Here is a 17,691-nt window from a genome sequence, read left to right as displayed (position 1 = left end):
TTCATTGGGTAACAGTGCACTCAGTCTCTTACACTTCTGGGGCAGGACCAGGTGGATGTGCCATGGAAACCCAGCCAGCAGAGTCATCAAAAAGTAGAAGAGGCTGCTGCATGACTTGGGGCTCAGGTTGGTTGATTTGTAAGGGGGGGAGTGGAAGTCGGTTGAACTTGGTCCACAGGTGCCAACTGTGCATTTTCTCCAGTGGACTAGGTGGAAGATGATGTGAAGGAAATCGAGCCACTCTGTCACCTAATCTAACAATTTTTCAACATCTTGTGGCCTCACCATTCGTGCAGTGATATTTAGGCCTAAAAAGGACGCATAACATCCTGTCGCTTGCATGCACCAGAGAAAGTTGTTGTATTTGGGCATGTAGCAGGTACAGAATGACCATGTACTCCCCTTGCTACACCACCATCAGCACCTACACCAGCACCTCCATGGTCCTGTTTGATGCTCTCATTTTTGGAAGTGATTTTTCTGCACATTACTTGCAAAGAGATGCCAATCATTTAATTTCCAGACTACTATAAAACATGCACAGGTCCAGAAAAATTATTTCTTTAGCCTATAAATGGCAACGAGACGGCTGATGCCAATTATTTATTTCCCAGAGTAATAGAAAACACACTGCACAGCAAAGGCACAGTACTCCCTTAGGCGGGGGGAGGGCGGAGTACACACAATGGCTTAAAGACGCAGTACACCCACAGGCGGAGAGAGGGAAGAGTACACATAGTGGCTTAAAGGAATAGGACTCCCACAGGTGGGGGTGCAGACAACACACAGTGGCTTAAAGGCACAGTACTACCACAGATATGGGTTGCAGAGTACACACAGCGGCTTTTTTGCCAAGTGCACAGTCAGAATCTGTCCTCACTCCAGCTGCATCATATCCCTACACTTATAATAGCCGAATGGGGGTGGCACTCGTGATCTGACGTCTGGTGCACCGACCAATCACAGCCAAACCACTACTTGGCATGTCAGTGATGGCTTCGGAATTGCCCACAGTCTAAAAGCTTGATGATTGGCAGTGTTTCAGCCTTTCAAGAAGCTTTATTATACTGCCATACCTGAACAGGAAACCAGATGTACAGTATAAAGTCTGTGTTCGGGGTTTGGTACGAATCCAGAACTTTACTGTTCGGGTTCACCCATCCTTAGTGGCAAGATTTACTTCCCCATCCCTAAACACCCTGTTATGATACCCCTGAGTTTGTATATGTGTGCTTCGTGGGGGTTTTCTGCTTACCCCTTTTTGAGCCTTAAGTGACTTGATGATATGAGAACCTTAAATTCATGCAATGAATTATGGAGGCCAACCGTTCTTGAACCAGATCTTCAGAAGGTAAAAGTGATTGGCTCCATCAGAAAGAACGTAAGCTGTAAGTCACTATATGTAAGACTGCAGTACAGTTATTTGTTCTTGGTGTTGGTCTTTATATAGTGATTTACTTTCAGTAGCACCATGGTCATCAGGTGGGTTTCTCGTATACCCACTATGCTTGTGTGTCACCGTAGTTACAAGCATGGTCATCTGGTTAGGGGGCCCACTCAGAAATTTTACCCTCCCTGAGCTGAATCCCTAGCTATGCCTCTCCTTGGGGAGTTTGGTGAAATGGCTGTAGCATGTGTGCTCCCAAGTGAATTCAGCAAATTCCTAAGACAATCATTACTAACCTCATTTATAGCATGACAAGGAGTGGGCATGTATTTCTGCATGTAGAGCTCATAGGCTATGCTGAATAAATTGAAATTGAAAATTGTATTATTTTGTTTTACATTGGTCACAAAGTGTTGAGAGGGATGGAAGAATGGAGCTGCATCCTTAATAACTTCAGTCTCCTGTGTTCTTAATTTTGTTTGTTTGATTGGGCAGCATGTATCAGGTTCTCTTTCATTATTTTTTTTTAAATTTGCTTGTTTTGTTTTTTTTTTTTACAATGGCATCCTATGGTGGTCAGATGCTATTGCAGCCATCAAAATGGAGACCACTATCAGATATATGAACAAATGCATATTACATTAGGTATAAAAGCAATGTGAACTTATTGAAACCTATACATGGCCAACATGAATAAGGAGCAATTCCACGCAAACGTATAACCCAAATAAAGGGAAGCGGCGATGCCCAAGTAATAAAATTATCTTTATTTGAAAGACATAGTAAAAACAGTAAAACTTGAGGAAAAAAAAAGAGATAAAAAACAGCAAGAGAAATCCCCTACATACAGGACTTATCAGTGAATTATAATCTGGTAAGTCTATAATACATTATCTTCAGCCACAAAATGCATGAAACAATTTATAAATCAACGTTACTCCTAATGGTCAGATGAAGAGTTGTGGTTTGTACTTATAAGGTAGAGGTAGAGTACAGAAACGTGGATAAAGGTGCAAAACAATATGTAAAATCTGACTCAAATGGCCGAATCAAGCAATACTCTTCTATCATGTAACACTAACAACACTTACATGAGTCACTAGTGTCCTTGACATTTTTTTTTACCTTGTATGTACTTTTTATATACTCTTGCATATGATTAGTACTTTACTTTTATTCTACCCCTTAAAAATGCATCAGTAATTAGTATAATATTTTTTATGGCTGTTTAGAATCACCACTGCCTCATATATTTCATTATTGCTTGATGTGACCATCTGATCTTCATGCTAGGTATACAGAGGTAAAACATGGTCCCAATCACTTCAGTTCATTTGTGTCTTCTAATTTACAGAGTTGGAGTAGGCTTAACGATTTTCCCCTCTTCGCTTTCCTTCCTCACGAGGATCTTATTTCATGAAAGTAAAATTTCAATTGAGAGGATATTTCATGTGTAATATATATAGAAAAGGCCTTGGATATGTTTGTAAACCGGTTACATTGAAAACACAAACTAATAGAACATGTTGGGTGACATTGTTGCGTCTTATGTCAAATCTCCAGCTTCAAGTCAAAGTCAACACTAGAAATATAATGTAATAGTAATATTTACGATCGGATGTTTTTCTCAATAGAAATACATGTAAAATCCTGTTTACAAAATTATTCATTTAATAATTGACATGGACAAAGAAGCAAAGCTGAAACAGAATGCCCTTAATTGCTATTTGTGTATATTCCTACATTCCAAAAATCATGCTTCATCTACAAAAGCAAAGTGACCAAAACTAAATCATAGAAAAAGAGCAATTTATTGTAAAACGTGTATTGTTCCGGCAAGGTTTAATAAACTCTAATTAAAGATCAATGTGTATTCCTTCTCTTCATTTACATTTTACAACACATTGCGACTACTTTTTTAGTCCATCTGTTGTCATTAAGAGTTGAGAGCATAAAGCGTGAAACGTCTGCTCGTGATACTGTGTTCGTAATTGGGTGACCTTTTTCATCCGGAACAAAATATCCTTCATGGGTCAATATTTCTTTGTCTGTAAGAAATGAAAAATAATAGTTCCAAGCACTAAGACATATGACACTCAGCTCTCCTGACAAGTCTGCTTTTCAAAAATTGGGTATTGCCTATACTGAAGTGTCTCTTCTTACAGTTCTTTGTTGTGCGAAATCCTCTGTAGGTGCAGGAAACGCAATACCTCCAGTTAAATGTCCAACCATTTAAAAAGGTGTTGTCTCAAGTTCAAAATGGATAAAATTGCAAATACAAGCAATTAAAAATCCCCTCTGTTCTCAAGAACTGATGAATTTTTAATTTAATAGAGTACAGCTCTTTGCTAAGGTTTACAGCAACCCTTCAGTCTCAAGCTGGCCGTTTACCTGGGCAAGGAGCTCTGTTTTACAGCCTGCCACTCTGGAGCTGACCAGATCACTGGATCCGACCATCTTTATTCTTCCAGCGCTTCTCCCATGCTGCAGAGGAAACGTTTCTTCTGTTATCTCCATTGAAGAGCATTCAGTTCAGACCAGTGGCGCAAGTATGCCGCTGATCTAAACTGTCAATCTTCAATATATTGCCCCACCCAGCAAAAGCAGGAAGCTGAAGGTCAGGAGCAGCATCTTGAGACAACGCCTTTAGTGAGCTTTACAATATAACTAATAATATTTAGCAAAACCAGAATCTTCTCCAAAACAGAGCTGAGGTGCACTAGTAAGGGGAAAGTTGCCTGCTAATGTGCGTCTTTTCCTATTTGCAAAAGCTCTGGTTTGGCAAATTTTCCTCAGGCTAGTTAACTTCTTAGGCTTCTTTCACACTAGCGTCGGAATCTCCCTGTCGCAATGCGTCGGGGAGAGATTCCGACGCTAGCGTTTAACGCATTGCACAATGGAGGCAGCGGATGCATTTCTCCGGCGCATCCGCTGCCCCATTGTAAGGTGCGGGGAGGTGGGGGCGGAGTTCCGGCCGCGCATGCGTGGTCGGAAAAAGCTGTCCGTCAGGAGCAAAAAACGTTACATGTAGCGTTTTTTGCTCCCGACGGTCCGCCAAAGCACGACGCATCCGTCGCGCGACGGATGCGACGTGTGGCAATCCGTCGCAAATGCGTCGTCAATACAAGTCTATGGGGAAAAAACGCATCCTGCAAGCACTTTTGCAGGATGCGTTTTTTCTGCAAAACGACGGATTGCAGAAAACGCTAGTATGAAAGTAGCCTAAGTGACAAAGCTTGAAAGGGCCTTTATAACTGGCCAAGTTTTTGCCTCTCTCCATTTTTAGCAGCCATAATATTTTTATTTCTTCACAGACATGGCTAAATGAGACTTTGTTTTATGAAGGAAATATATTTTTAGCACTGCTTTGGGGTACAAATAAATTACCATGTAATATATATAATTTTTTGCAACGCAAATACAGAGAGAAAGCCATTTTTTATTTTTGGCTTATATTTCTTACTACCAGACTTCATATCAAATAAGATGTTGAATTAATTCTCCAGTTTATTATAGTTATGTGGATAACTAAAGTGTGTATTTTTTTTATGTATATACATCCAGGAAAACTGAAACACAGCCTAAATTGGTGAAGACTCCCCCAGCAAAACTGGCAAAGCTTTTCATCAAAGATATAAATAAAAAATAAAGGGGCAGCACATCCAAAAGTGTCAAAAAGAGATATACAGTACAGACCAAAAGTTTGGACACACCTTATCATTTAAAGATTTTTTGGTATTTTCATGACTATAAAAATTGTACATTCACACTGAAGGCAACAACTGTGAAACAACTGAAATTATGTCTTATATTCTAGGTTCTTCAAAGTAGCCACCTTTTGCTTTGATGACTGCTTTGCCCACTCTTGGCATTCCCTCTTGAAGCTCATCAAGAGAATGCCAAGAGTGTGCAAAGCAGTCATCAAAGCAAAAGGTGGCTACTTTGAAGAACCTAGAATGTAAGACATAATTTCAGTTGTTTCACACTTTTTTGTTAAGTATATAATTCAACATGTTGTTAATTCATAGTTTTGATGCCATCAGTGTGAATGTACAATTTTCATAGTCATGAAAATACAGAAAAATCTTTAAATGAGAAGGTGTGTCCAAACTTTTGGTCTGTACTGTATATATATCTATGTTCAACCAAAATCTCTGATCTGATCTGGGGGCAAAATATGTAGAATATATATTGCATATTTTTAGCCTTCAGAGATCATAAGAGATCTTGGGGGAGCATTTTATTTTTTGCTCATTTTTTCCACTGTAACTGTAACTGTTGGATCCATATGAGCCACAGTTATGGAGAAAACAAGTCCCTATTATAGTGATAGCAGGTACAGACAGAGATGATCTGGGTCTGTTATAAACCAGCAGCACTGCTATTGCCAATGAGAAAATTCGGTGATCATGTGACAGGTCTCACATAAGCATCGACATATACTCTTGTTTACATCATAAAACGTACTGAATGCTATGTAGTTGGTAAAAGAGAAGATGAAGCAGTTTTTCACTGTTTCATTCTTCTCCGCTGTTATTGACAGCCAAATACCAGACTTCCTCCTACGAGATTGCAGGAGCTTTTAACCCTACACCATAAATTTCCAAAACACCCCCTTAAGCAGGCAATTGATTACGAATCAGAGGATGGAAAGACATGTTAATGATATGTAAATTATGTAAAAAAATTTTAAAACCTCGATTTATTCAGTATCGAGTACAAGCCCCAAATGCAGATAAACATATACTTGCAAGTCTTGTCATGCGATCAATTAGGTTATTATTGGTTGTTTGAGGAATGGTCTTTCCAGTTGAATGCACATAGGCATTACCAAGATCTACTGCTGGCTGTTTGATTTCCAATTGCCAGCCGATGACATCCCAAATGTGCAGGATAGAAGACAAGTCCGGAGACGCTGCAGGCCATGGTAATACTGTACGTGTAGGACAGGCAGGCTGTTCACAGCACCAATTCAATGTAACGTTCAGCTGATTGTGTAACTAAAATGAAGACTAGAAAGGTCAGCCTATCATACATTATGCCATTCCACATCATAATCTGAGGAAGAGGACCAACGTCAAGTCCCTCATGAAAGCTTCCTCATGGCATTACCCACATAGCCACCAGATGGACATCAGAGACTGGAACTTTGGTCTATCCACTTCAGTAGTGAATCCTTCTTTTGTCTTAGAGGCAGTTATAGGCAGAGACTGGTCTGGAGACCATGCAGGCAATGCCATGAAGAGTCATTCACAAGGAAATATCACACCAGTCCTACCCTGACGTTTTTTAAAATGACAATGCCAGGAAACTACAAGCAGTTTGCATGGCCTAAACATGCTACCAAGACCTGCGGCATCTCCAGACTTGTTTACTGTTGAGCAAATCTGTGCCATCATTGTTCAAAAATTGCCACTGCCAGCAATGGATCTTGATCATTTGCATGCCCAAGTGCATTTAGCATGGCAGAAAATTCCTCAGACAACCATTAATAACCTCATTGCTAACTTGACAATGCATGTAAGAGTGTATTTCTGCATGTGGCGCTCATACTCAAAACAGTATAAATCAAGATGATTATGTTTCCATTTTTTAATCATTTGCATATCATTATCATGTCTATCGAACCGGTGATTTCCATAATTCCATAACTTCTTCTTGGTGTTGCATTTTCAATGTTGAGGAGAGTATATTATCTGAATGTGAACAGAGAAAAAGTTATTTCCTAATATGTTTAACCCCTTACCGGCATCGGACGTACTATACCGTCCGATGCCGGCTCCCCTGCTTTGATGCAGGGCTCCGCGGTGAGCCCGCACCAAAGCCGGGACATGTCAGCTGTTTTGAACAGCTGACATGTGCCCGTAATAGGCGCGGGCAGAATCGCGATCTGCCCGCACCTATTAACTAGTTAAATGCCGCTGTCAAACGCAGACAGCGGCATTTAACTACCGCTTCCGGCCAGGCGGCCGGAAATGACGTCATCGCCGACCCCCGTCACATGATCGGGGGTCGGCGATGCTTGTATATTGTAACCATAGAGGTCCTTGAGACCTCTATGGTTACTGATTGCCCGTCGCTGTGAGCGCCACCCTGTGGTCGGCGCTCACAGCACACGTGCAATTCTGCTACATAGCAGCGATCAGCAGATCGCTGCTATGTAGCAGAGCCGATCGGGTTCTGCCTGCTTCTAGCCTCTCATGGAGGCTATTGAAGCATGGCAAAAGTTAAAAAAAAAAAGTTTAAAAAAATGTGAAAAAAATAAAAAAAACATAAAAGTTTAAATCACCCCCCTTTCGCCCCAATCAAAATAAATCAATAAAAAAAATATCAAATCTACGCATATTTGGTATCGCCGCGCTCAGAATCGCCCGATCTATCAAATAAAAAAAAGTATTAACCTGATCGCTAAACAGCGTAGCGGGAAAAAACTCGAAACGCCAGAATTACGTTTTTTTGGTCGCCGCGACATTGCATTAAAATGCAATAACGGGCGATCAAAAGAACGTATCTGCACCGAAATGCTATCATTAAAAACGTCATCTCGGCACGCAAAAAATAAGCCCTCAACCGACCCCAGATGATGAAAATAGAGACGCTACGAGTATCGGAAAATGGCGCAATTTTTTTTTTTTTTTTTTAGCAAAGTTTGGAATTTTTTTTCACCACTTAGATAAAAAATAACCTAGTCATGTTTGGTGTCTATGAACTCGTAATGACCTGGAGAATCATAATGGCAGGTCATTTTTAGCATTTAGTGAACCTAGCAAAAAAGCCAAACAAAAAACCAATGTGGTATTGCACTTTTTTTGCAATTTCACTGCACTTGGAATTTTTTTCCTGTTTTCTAGTACACGACATGCTAAAACCAATGATGTCGTGCAAAAGTACAACTCGTCCCGCAAAAAATAAGCCCTCACATGGCCAAATTGACGGAAAAATAAAAAAGTTATGGCTCTGGGAAGGAGGGGAGCGAAAAACGAACACGGAAAAACGAAAAATCCCCTGGTCATGAAGGGGTTAATAAGTGATGTGACACCTGCTATTAGAATTTTGAACTTATCAGAACTTTCTACCCACCTGTCACTGGAGTATTTTGAAGTCCTGGTGGTCTTACAACTGTCCAGTTAAGATCTGAGCATTCTTTTTCTAGATATTTTTCCATCTCGAACATGTTTGTGAGGACACTTTTAATTAACGGCACAAGTAGGTTCCTCACGAAGAAAGAGGCATTCTGTGCTGAGCTAGCTGTTATAAAAATAGATATATATTAATGTACTGAAGGCAATAAAACATGGCTCATATTTTTATAGATTTTGATCTCTTCCTGGGCCTCCCATCAGCCACATTTATAGGATAAGTCTGCTGTCAAAGAACAAAGTACCAGATGCTGTATACAGACATATGGATTCTGTAGTTTGAAGCATGCAGCATTAAATTCTGTAGGGTAGAAAATGTCCATGATAAAGCTTTAGGAACATGATTTATTAATGCCAGTGACTGTACAAAGGATCATCATAGGACATTTCGTATGTATGGAAAAATATAAAAGTAGAAAACAATATAATAAAGGGTTCTGTAGAGTACTTTTATAAAAGTCAAAGAAAAATAAGCTTGTAGATACATACTGTCAGTGTACCAGGAAGTCATTGTCACCATTCTATTAACTCCAGTCTGTCGCATGGCACCCACAATGGCAGTCATGGAGTCTGTGTAACCACTTATTGATGAGAACACTTTATATGGGAATCCCAGACAAGATACAACTGCATCCTGTCCTTGGAAGTGTTCTGCTAATGAGTCTGATGAAAATATATTGGCTTCTACTACCTAGAAAACAGATGAATACATATTAATAGAATGAATTGCCACAGTATATAAAATGATGGCGTTTGTAATCAGAGCAGTGAAGAGCTTTTCTCCCCTACAACCATGGCACACAAACCATTCTACAGTGGCAAACCATGCCGCCTCCCCGCAATGTGCTTAAGGCTCTATATTGCTTATTACTCTTATGATTTTGGCTGCAAAATACAATGCAAAATGTCACTATATGCATCTGAATGTGTGAGTTCATAATCTAATCCATGTGCATAAAGCCTTATCCACTTTCAAAACTAATCATTCCTAAAACTGTACTGAACTGGCATTTCTAGAGAAATTTCCAGCTCGGGCACCTCCTGCTCCCTGTGACTGTTTATATGCTGCCGAGATGACATCTGCAGCCAGTCACTGGGATCAGTTACTTGTGCCATCTACATCGTATCACCGCTGAACTCAATGATTAGCTGCAGCAGTCACAAGTGCTGCAATCGCGATGTCACCACTGGAGCCTGTGAACAGTTACTGAGAGCAGGGGAAGGTGAATAAAACAGGCTTTATTCATACAAAAAAAGATGATAAATGGAAACCCCTTTTAGCACCTTAACATCCTAAGGTGCACATTTTTCCCTGAATTGCTAGTATGCTTAGGAGCTGGGTCTGCTTCATACTAAGCAGATGCCAGCTGTGTTACATAGTTGGCATCTGCCTGTAACTGCAGTGACCAGATGTAGTTGCAATCATTACAGCTAAAGAATTTGTTCACTCCGTCAAGCTCTTAGGCCATGTGCACATGTTGAGTATTTCATGAGTTTTTCCAGTATTTGTGAGCCAAAGCCAGGAATGAAACAGTCAGAGGAAAAGTATAATAGAAACACTTCACCACTTCTGGATTTAATCACCTGCTCCTGGTTTTGACTTACAAATACTGATGTAAACAAACTCCCCAAACGCTCAACTTGTGTATGTGACGTAACAATGACTCATAGCCACCTCTCCCCATGGGGCACGATCATTGGGATCAAGTGGGTTACCATATTATCCATCTTGGTCCTTCTTTGAAGCTCAGGTTGAGGTTCATAGAAGAGCCACAAATTCACTATACACAGTAGTATATCTAGGATATGCAGTCGAACAATTGCAGGTTCAGTTACCCTAAATAACAAAAAGTTTTAACCCCTTCCTGACATTTTCAGTATATAAAAGTCATGTCAATCATGCGACCACCATGAATAAGTGCGCAGTGATCACATGATTGGCGGCGGCCTCTCAGGGGGTGGCGACACCCCCTGCAACTACGATCGCTGTGATTGGATGTTCACAGCCAATCGGCGCACGCATTTCTCAGTGTTTCAGGCAATCAGATTGCCGGGACCCGTTGAAGCACACTGTGTGTGAAACGGCCATAGTCCACTTTCTCTCCCTGCACCCTCCTGCACGCCTGATGTATTACATGGACTTGTAACAATTTCTTCATGTCGGGCCAATAAAAGCAGCACGATTTCACATGCAGTAATGGGTGAGTGCCGCATTTCTTTCAATTTTTTGTATCATAGATTTTATGCTATTAATGCTGAGCACCTCGATCCCTGAGATTTCGTGCAAGCTGTTAAAGTGGAGTCACGTGTATCCAAGTCCTGAGAGTTATACTCCTCTGGTGCCGTTCACTCTACAAATTTTTCTCGAGTTGTTCTGAAAAAATAAAGTTATAGTCCTCAGAATAAAGCGATGCAAAAGTAATTATTTTTCATATAAAATAATTTTTATTGTGTAAAAGCACCAAAACATAAAAAAAGATATAAATGAGGTATCGCTGTAATCATTCTGACCCGAAGAATAAAACTGCTTTATCAATTTTACCAAACGCGGAACGGTATACGTGCCCCTCCAAAAGAAATTCATGAATCACTGTTTTTTGTTCATTCTACTTCACAAAAACCGGAATAAAAAGCGATTTAGGAATGTCACATGCCCGAAAATGGTACCAATAAAAACGTCAACTCGTCCTGCAAAAATCAGGACCTCACATGACTCTGTGGACCAAAATATGAAAAAATTATAGCTCTCAAAATGTGGAGACGCAAAAACTATTTTTTGCAATAAAAAGCGTCTTTTAGTGTGTGACGGCTGCCAATCATAAAAATAAAAAAAATAAAATAAAAGTCAAACCCCCCATCATCACCCCCTTAGTTAGGGAAAAATAATAAAATTTTTAAAAATGTATTTGTTTCCATTTCCCCATTAGGGTTAAGGTTGGGGCTAAAGCTAGGGTTGGGGCTAAAGTTAGGGTTTGGATTACATTTACGGTTGGGATTAGAGTTGGGATTAGGGTTAGGGGTGTGGTCAGGGTTAGGGTTGGGATTAGGGTTAGGGGTGTGTTTGGATTAGGGTTTCAGTTAGAATTGGGGGGTTTCCACTGTTTAGGCACATCAGGGGCTCTCCAAACGCAATATGGCGTCCGATCTCAATTCCAGCCAATTCTCCATTGAAAAAGTAAAACAGCGCTCCTTCCCTTCTGAGCTCTCCCATGCACCCAAACAGGGGTTTACCCCAACATATGGGGTATCAGTGCACTCAGAATAATTTGCACAACAACTATTGGGGTCCAATTTCTTCTGTTACCCTTGGGAAAATAAAAAAATGAGGGCGAAAAGATAATTTTTGTGAAAAAATATGATTTTTTATTTTTACAGCTCTACATTATAAACTTCTGTGAAGCACTTGGTGGGTCAAAGTGCTCACCACACATCTAGATAAGTTCCCGTAGGGGGTCTACTTTCCAAAATGGTGTCAGTTGTGGGGAGTTTCAATGTTTAGGCACATCAGGGGCTCTCCAAACGCGACATGGTGTCCCATCTCAATTCCAGTCAATTTTGCATTGAAAAGTCAAATGGCGCTCCTTCCCTTCTGAGCTCTGCCATGCGCCCAAACAGTGGTTTACCCCCACATATGGGGTATCCGCATACTCAGCACAAATTGTACAACAACCTTTGGGGTCCAATTTCTCCTGTTACTCCTGGTAAAATAAAACAAATTGGAGCTAAATTAAATTTTTTGCGAAAAAAAAGTTAAATGTTCATTTTTTTAAACATTCCAAAAATTCCTGTGAAACACCTGAAGGGTTAATAAACTTCTTGAATGTGGTTTTGAGCACATTGGGGGTGCAGTTTTTAGAAGGGAGTCACACTTGGGTATTTTCTATCATATAGACCCCTCACAGTGACTTCAAATGTGATGTAGTCCCTTAAAAAAATGGTGTTGTAAAAATAAGAAATTGCTGGTCAACTTTTAACCCTTAACTCCCTAATAAAAAAAATTTGGTTCCAAAATTGTGCTGATGTAAAGTAGACATGTGGGAAATGTTACTTATTAAGTATTTTGTGTGACATAACTCTGTGATTTAAGAGTATAAAAATTAAAAGTTGGAAAATTGCAAAATTTTCATTTTTTTCACAAATAAACGCAGGTAATATCAAAGAAATTTTACCAATAACATGAAGTACAATATGTCACGAGAAACAATGTCAAAATCATCAGGATCCGTTGAAGCGTTCCAGAGTTATAACCTCATAAAGGGACAGTGGTCAGAATTGTAAACATTGGCCCGCTCATTAACGTGCAAACCACCCTTGGGGGTAAAGGGGTTAAAAGTGACGCTAGGACATGTTGTACATGCATTTCTCATTGAAAGCCTGAGAAATATTGGTCGTTGGAGACATTGTTCAGAAGAACAACGTACTTTGATTAAATAAAAAAAATTTTTTCCACTAAGGTTGGGGTAAGAACTAGGGTTAGGGTTAGGGTTAGGGGTAGGGTTAGGGGTAGGGTTTTGGTATGTGCACACGTATTCTGTTCCTCTGCGGATTTTTCCGCTGCGGATTTGATAAATCCGCAGTGCTAAACCGCTGTGGATTTATCGCGGATTTACCGTGGTTTTTCTGCGCATTTCACTGCGGTTTTACAACTGCAATTTTCTATTGGAGCAGTTGTAAAACCGCTGCGGAATCCGCAGAAAGAAGTGACATGCTGCGGAATGTAAACCCCTGCGTTTCCGTGCAGTTTTTCCGCAGCATGTGTACAGCGATTTTTGTTTCCCATAGGTTTACATTGAACTGTAAACTCATGGGAAACTGCTGCGGATCCGCAGTGTTTTCCGCAGCGTGTGCACATACCTTTAGAATTAGGCTATGTGCACACGGTGCGGATTTGGCTGCGGATCCGCAGCGGATTGGCCGCTGCGGATTCGCAGCAGTGTTCCATCAGGTTTACAGTTCCATGTAAACCTATGGAAAACTAAATCCGCTGTGCCCATGGTGCGGAAAATACAGCGCGGAAACGCTGCGTTGTATTTTCCGCAGCATGTCAATTCTTTGTGCAGATTCCGCAGTGGTTTACACCTGTTCCTCAATAGGAATCCACAGGTGAAATCCGCACAAAAAACACTGGAAATCCACGGTAAATCCGCAGGTAAAACGCAGTGCCCTTTACCCGCGGATTTTTCAAAAATGATGCTGAAAAATCTCACACGAATCCGCAACGTGGGCACATAGCCTTAGGGTTGGAATTAGGGTTGTGGTTAGGGTTAGGGATGTGTTGGGGTTAGGGTTGTGGTTAGGGGTGTGTTGCGGTTAGGGTTGTGATTAGGGTTATGGCTACAGTTGGGATTAATGTTAGGGGTGTGCGGGGGTTAGTGTTGGAGGTAGAATTGAGGGGTTTCCTCTGTTTAGGCAAATCAGGGGTCTCCAAACGCAACATGGCGCCACCATTGATTCCAGCCAATCTTGTATTCATAAAGTCAAATGGTGCTCCCTCACTTCCGAGCCCTGACGTGTGCCCAAACAGTGGTTTACCCCCACATATGGGGTACCAGCATACTCAGGACATCATTTTTGAGGAAAGAAAAATGATTTTTTATTTTCACGGCTCTGCGTTGTAAACGTCTGTGAAGCACTTGGGGGTTCAAAGTGCTCACCACATATCTAGATAAGTTCCTTGGGGGGTCTAGTTTCTAAAATGGGGTCACTTGTGGGGGGTTTCTACTGTTTAGGCACACCAGGGGCTCTGCAAACGCAACGTGACGCCCGCAGACCATTCCATCAAAGTCTGCATTTCAAAAGTCACTACTTCCCTTCTGAGCCCCGACGTGTGCCCAAACAGTGGTTTACCCCCACACATGGGGTATCAGCGTACTCAGGAGAAACTGGACAACAAATTTTGGGGTCCAATTTCTCCTGTAACCCTTGGGAAAATAAAAAATTCTGGGCTAAATAATTATTTTTGAGGAAAGAAAACGTATTTATTATTTTCACTGCTCTGTGTTATGAACCTCTGTGAAGCACTTGGGGGTTCAAAGTGCTCACCTCACATCTAGATAAGTTCCTTTCGGGGTCTAGTTTCCAAAATGGGGTCACTTGTGGGGGGTTTCTACTGTTTAGCCACATCAGGGGCTCTGCAAACGCAACGTGACGCCCGCAGAGCATTCCATCAAAGTCTGCATTTCAAAACGTCACTACTTCACTTCCGAGCCCCAGCATGTGCCTAAACAGTGGTTTACCCCCACATATGGGGTATCAGCGTACTCAGGAGAAACTGGACAACAACTTTTGGGGTCAAATTTCTCCTGTTACCCTTGGGAAAATAAAAAAATAGCGGGCTAAAAAATCATTTTTGAGAAAATAAATTTTTTTTTAAATTTTCATGGCTCTGCGTTATAAACTTTTGTGAAGCACTTGAGGGTTCAAAGTGCTCACCACACATCTAGATTAGTTCCTTTGGGGGTCTAGTTTCCAAAATGGGGTCATTTGTGGGGGATCTCCAATGTTTAGGCACACAGGGGCTCTCCAAACGCGACATGGTGTCCGCTAATGATTGGAGCTAATTTTCCATTTAAAAAGCCAAATGGCGTGCCTTCCCTTCTGAGCCCTGCCGTGCGCTCAAACAGTGGTTTACCCCCACATATGGGGTATCTGCGTACTCAGGACAAACTGGACAACAACATTTGTGGTCCAATTTCTCCTATTACCCTTGGCAAAATAGGAAATTCCAGGCTAAAAAATCATTTTTGAGAAAAGAAAAATTATTTTTTATTTTCATGGCTCTGCATTATAAACTTCTGTGAAGCACCTGGGGGATTAAAGTGCTCAGTATGCATCTAGATAAGTTCCTTGGGGGGTCTAATTTCCAAAATGGGGTCACTTGTGGGGGAGCTCCAATGCATAGGCACACAGGGGCTCTCCAAACGCGACATGGTGTCCGCTAAGAATTGGAGCTAATTTTCCATTCAAAAAGTCAAAAGGCGCGCCTTCCCTTCCGAGCCCTGCCGTGTGCCCAAACAGTGGTTTACCCCCACATATGAGGTATCGGCGTACTCGGAAGAAATTGCTCAACAAAGTTTAGGATCCATTTTATCCTATTGCCCATGTGAAAATGAAAAAATTGAGGCGAAAAGAAATTTTTTGTGAAAAAAAAGTACTTTTTCATTTTTACGGATCAATTTGTGAAGCACCTGGGGGTTAAAAGTGCTCACTAAGCATCTAGATAAGTTCCTTGGGGGGTCCAGTTTCCAAAATGGGGTCACTTGTGGGGGAGCTCCAATGTTTAGGCACACAGGGTCTCTCCAAACGCGACATGGTGTCCGCTAACGATGGAGATATTTTTTCATTCAAAAAGTCAAATGGCGCTCCTTCCCTTCCGAGCCTTACCATGTGCCCAAACAGTGGTTTACCTCCACATGTGAGGTATCGGTGTACTCAGGAGAAATTGCCCAACAAATTTTAGGATCCATTTTATCCTGTTGTCCATGTGAAAATGAAAAAATTGAGGCTAAAAGATTTTTTTTGTGAAAAAAAGTACTTTTTCATTTTTACGGATCAACTTGTGAAGCACCTGGGGGTTTAAAGGGCTCACTATGCATGTAGATAAGTTCCTTGGGGCGTCTAGTTTCCAAAATGGGGTCACTTGTGGGGGAGCTCCAATTTTTAGGCACACGGGGGCTCTCCAAACGTGACATGGTGTCCGCTAGAGAGTGCAGCCAATTTTTCATTCAAAAAGTCAAATGGCGCTCCTTCCCTTCCAAGCCCTGCCGTGCGCCCAAACAGTGGTTTACCCCTACATATGAGGTATCGGCGTACTCAGAACAAATTGGACAACAACTTTCGTGGTTCAGTTTCTCCTTTTACCATTGGGAAAATAAAAAAATTGTTGCTGAAAGATCATTTTTGTGACTAAAAAGTTAAATGTTCATTTTTTCCTTGTTGCTTCTGCTGCTGTGAAGCACCTGAAGGGTTAATAAACTTCTTGAATGTGGTTTTGAGTACCTTGAGGGGTTTAGAATGGTGTCACTTTTGGGTATTTTCAGCCATATAGACCCCTCAAACTGACTTCAAATGTGAGGTGGTCCCTAAAAAAAATGGTTTTGTAAATTTCGTTGTAAAAATGAGAAATCGCTGGTCAAATTTTAACCCTTATAAATTCCTAGCAAAGAAAAATGTTGTTTCCAAAATTGTGCTGATGTAAAGTAGACGTGTGGGAAATGTTATTTATTAACTATTTTGTGTCACATAACTCTCTGGTTTAACAGAATAAAAATTCAAAATGTGAAAATTGCAAAATTTTCAAAATTTTCGCCAAATTTCCGTTTTTATCACAAATAAACACAGAATTTATTTACCTAAATTTACCACTAACATGAAGCCCAATATGTCACGAAAAAACAATCTCAGAACCGCTAGGATCCATTGAAGCGTTCCTGAGTTATTACCTAGTTAGACCGCACATGGAGTACTGTGTCCAGTTTTGGGCACCGGTGCTCAGGAAGGATATAATGGAACTAGAGAGAGTACAAAGGAGGGCAACACAATTAATAAAGGGGATGGGAGAACTACAATACCCAGATAGATTAGCGAAATTAGGATTATTTAGTCTAGAAAAAAGACGACTGAGGGGCGATCTAATAACCATGTATAAGTATATAAGGAGACAATACAAATATCTCGCTGAGGATCTGTTTATACCAAGGAAGGTGACGGGCACAAGGGGGCATTCTTTGCGTCTGGAGGAGAGAAGGTTTTTCCACCAACATAGAAGAGGATTCTTTACTGTTAGGGCAGTGAGAATCTGGAATTGCTTGCCTGAGGAGGTGGTGATGGCGAACTCAGTCGAGGGGTTCAAGAGAGACCTGGATGTCTTCCTGGAGCAGAACAATATTGTATCATACAATTAGGTTCTGTAGAAGGACGTAGATCTGGGGATTTATTATGATGGAATATAGGCTGAACTGGATGGACAAATGTCTTTTTTCGGCCTTACTAACTATGTTACTATGTTTTATGTTACCTCATAAAGGGACACTGGTCAGAATTGCAAAAAACGGCAAGGTCTTTAAGGTCAAAATAGGCTGGGTCATGAAGGGGTAAAGGGGTTAAAAGTGATGCTAGGACATGTTGTACATGCATTTCTCATTGAAAGCCTGAGAAATATTGGTC

At 40.9% G+C, this 17,691-nt stretch overlaps 1 protein-coding gene across 1 annotated transcript in view; it reads right to left on the bottom strand.

Moving 5' to 3' along the window:
• Nucleotides 1–2,131: 2,131 nt before the first annotated feature.
• The window catches only part of LOC138652286 (flavin reductase (NADPH)-like), a 35,021-nt gene continuing 19,461 nt past the window's right edge, over nucleotides 2,132–17,691 (bottom strand). The window contains exons 3-5 of the mRNA XM_069743074.1: nucleotides 9,016–9,217; nucleotides 8,468–8,635; nucleotides 2,132–3,435 (exon numbers count right to left, since the gene is read on the bottom strand). Coding sequence (XP_069599175.1) covers nucleotides 3,275–3,435; nucleotides 8,468–8,635; nucleotides 9,016–9,217 — 531 coding nt within the window. The 3' untranslated portion in view covers nucleotides 2,132–3,274. The remainder of the gene's footprint in view (nucleotides 3,436–8,467; nucleotides 8,636–9,015; nucleotides 9,218–17,691) is intronic.

The sequence above is a fragment of the Ranitomeya imitator genome, chromosome 1 (assembly GCF_032444005.1).
Source record: "Ranitomeya imitator isolate aRanImi1 chromosome 1, aRanImi1.pri, whole genome shotgun sequence".
Taxonomy (NCBI): domain Eukaryota; kingdom Metazoa; phylum Chordata; class Amphibia; order Anura; family Dendrobatidae; genus Ranitomeya; species Ranitomeya imitator.
The sequence above is the reverse complement of the archived record's forward strand: the minus strand, read 5'-3'. Positions and strand labels throughout refer to the sequence as shown.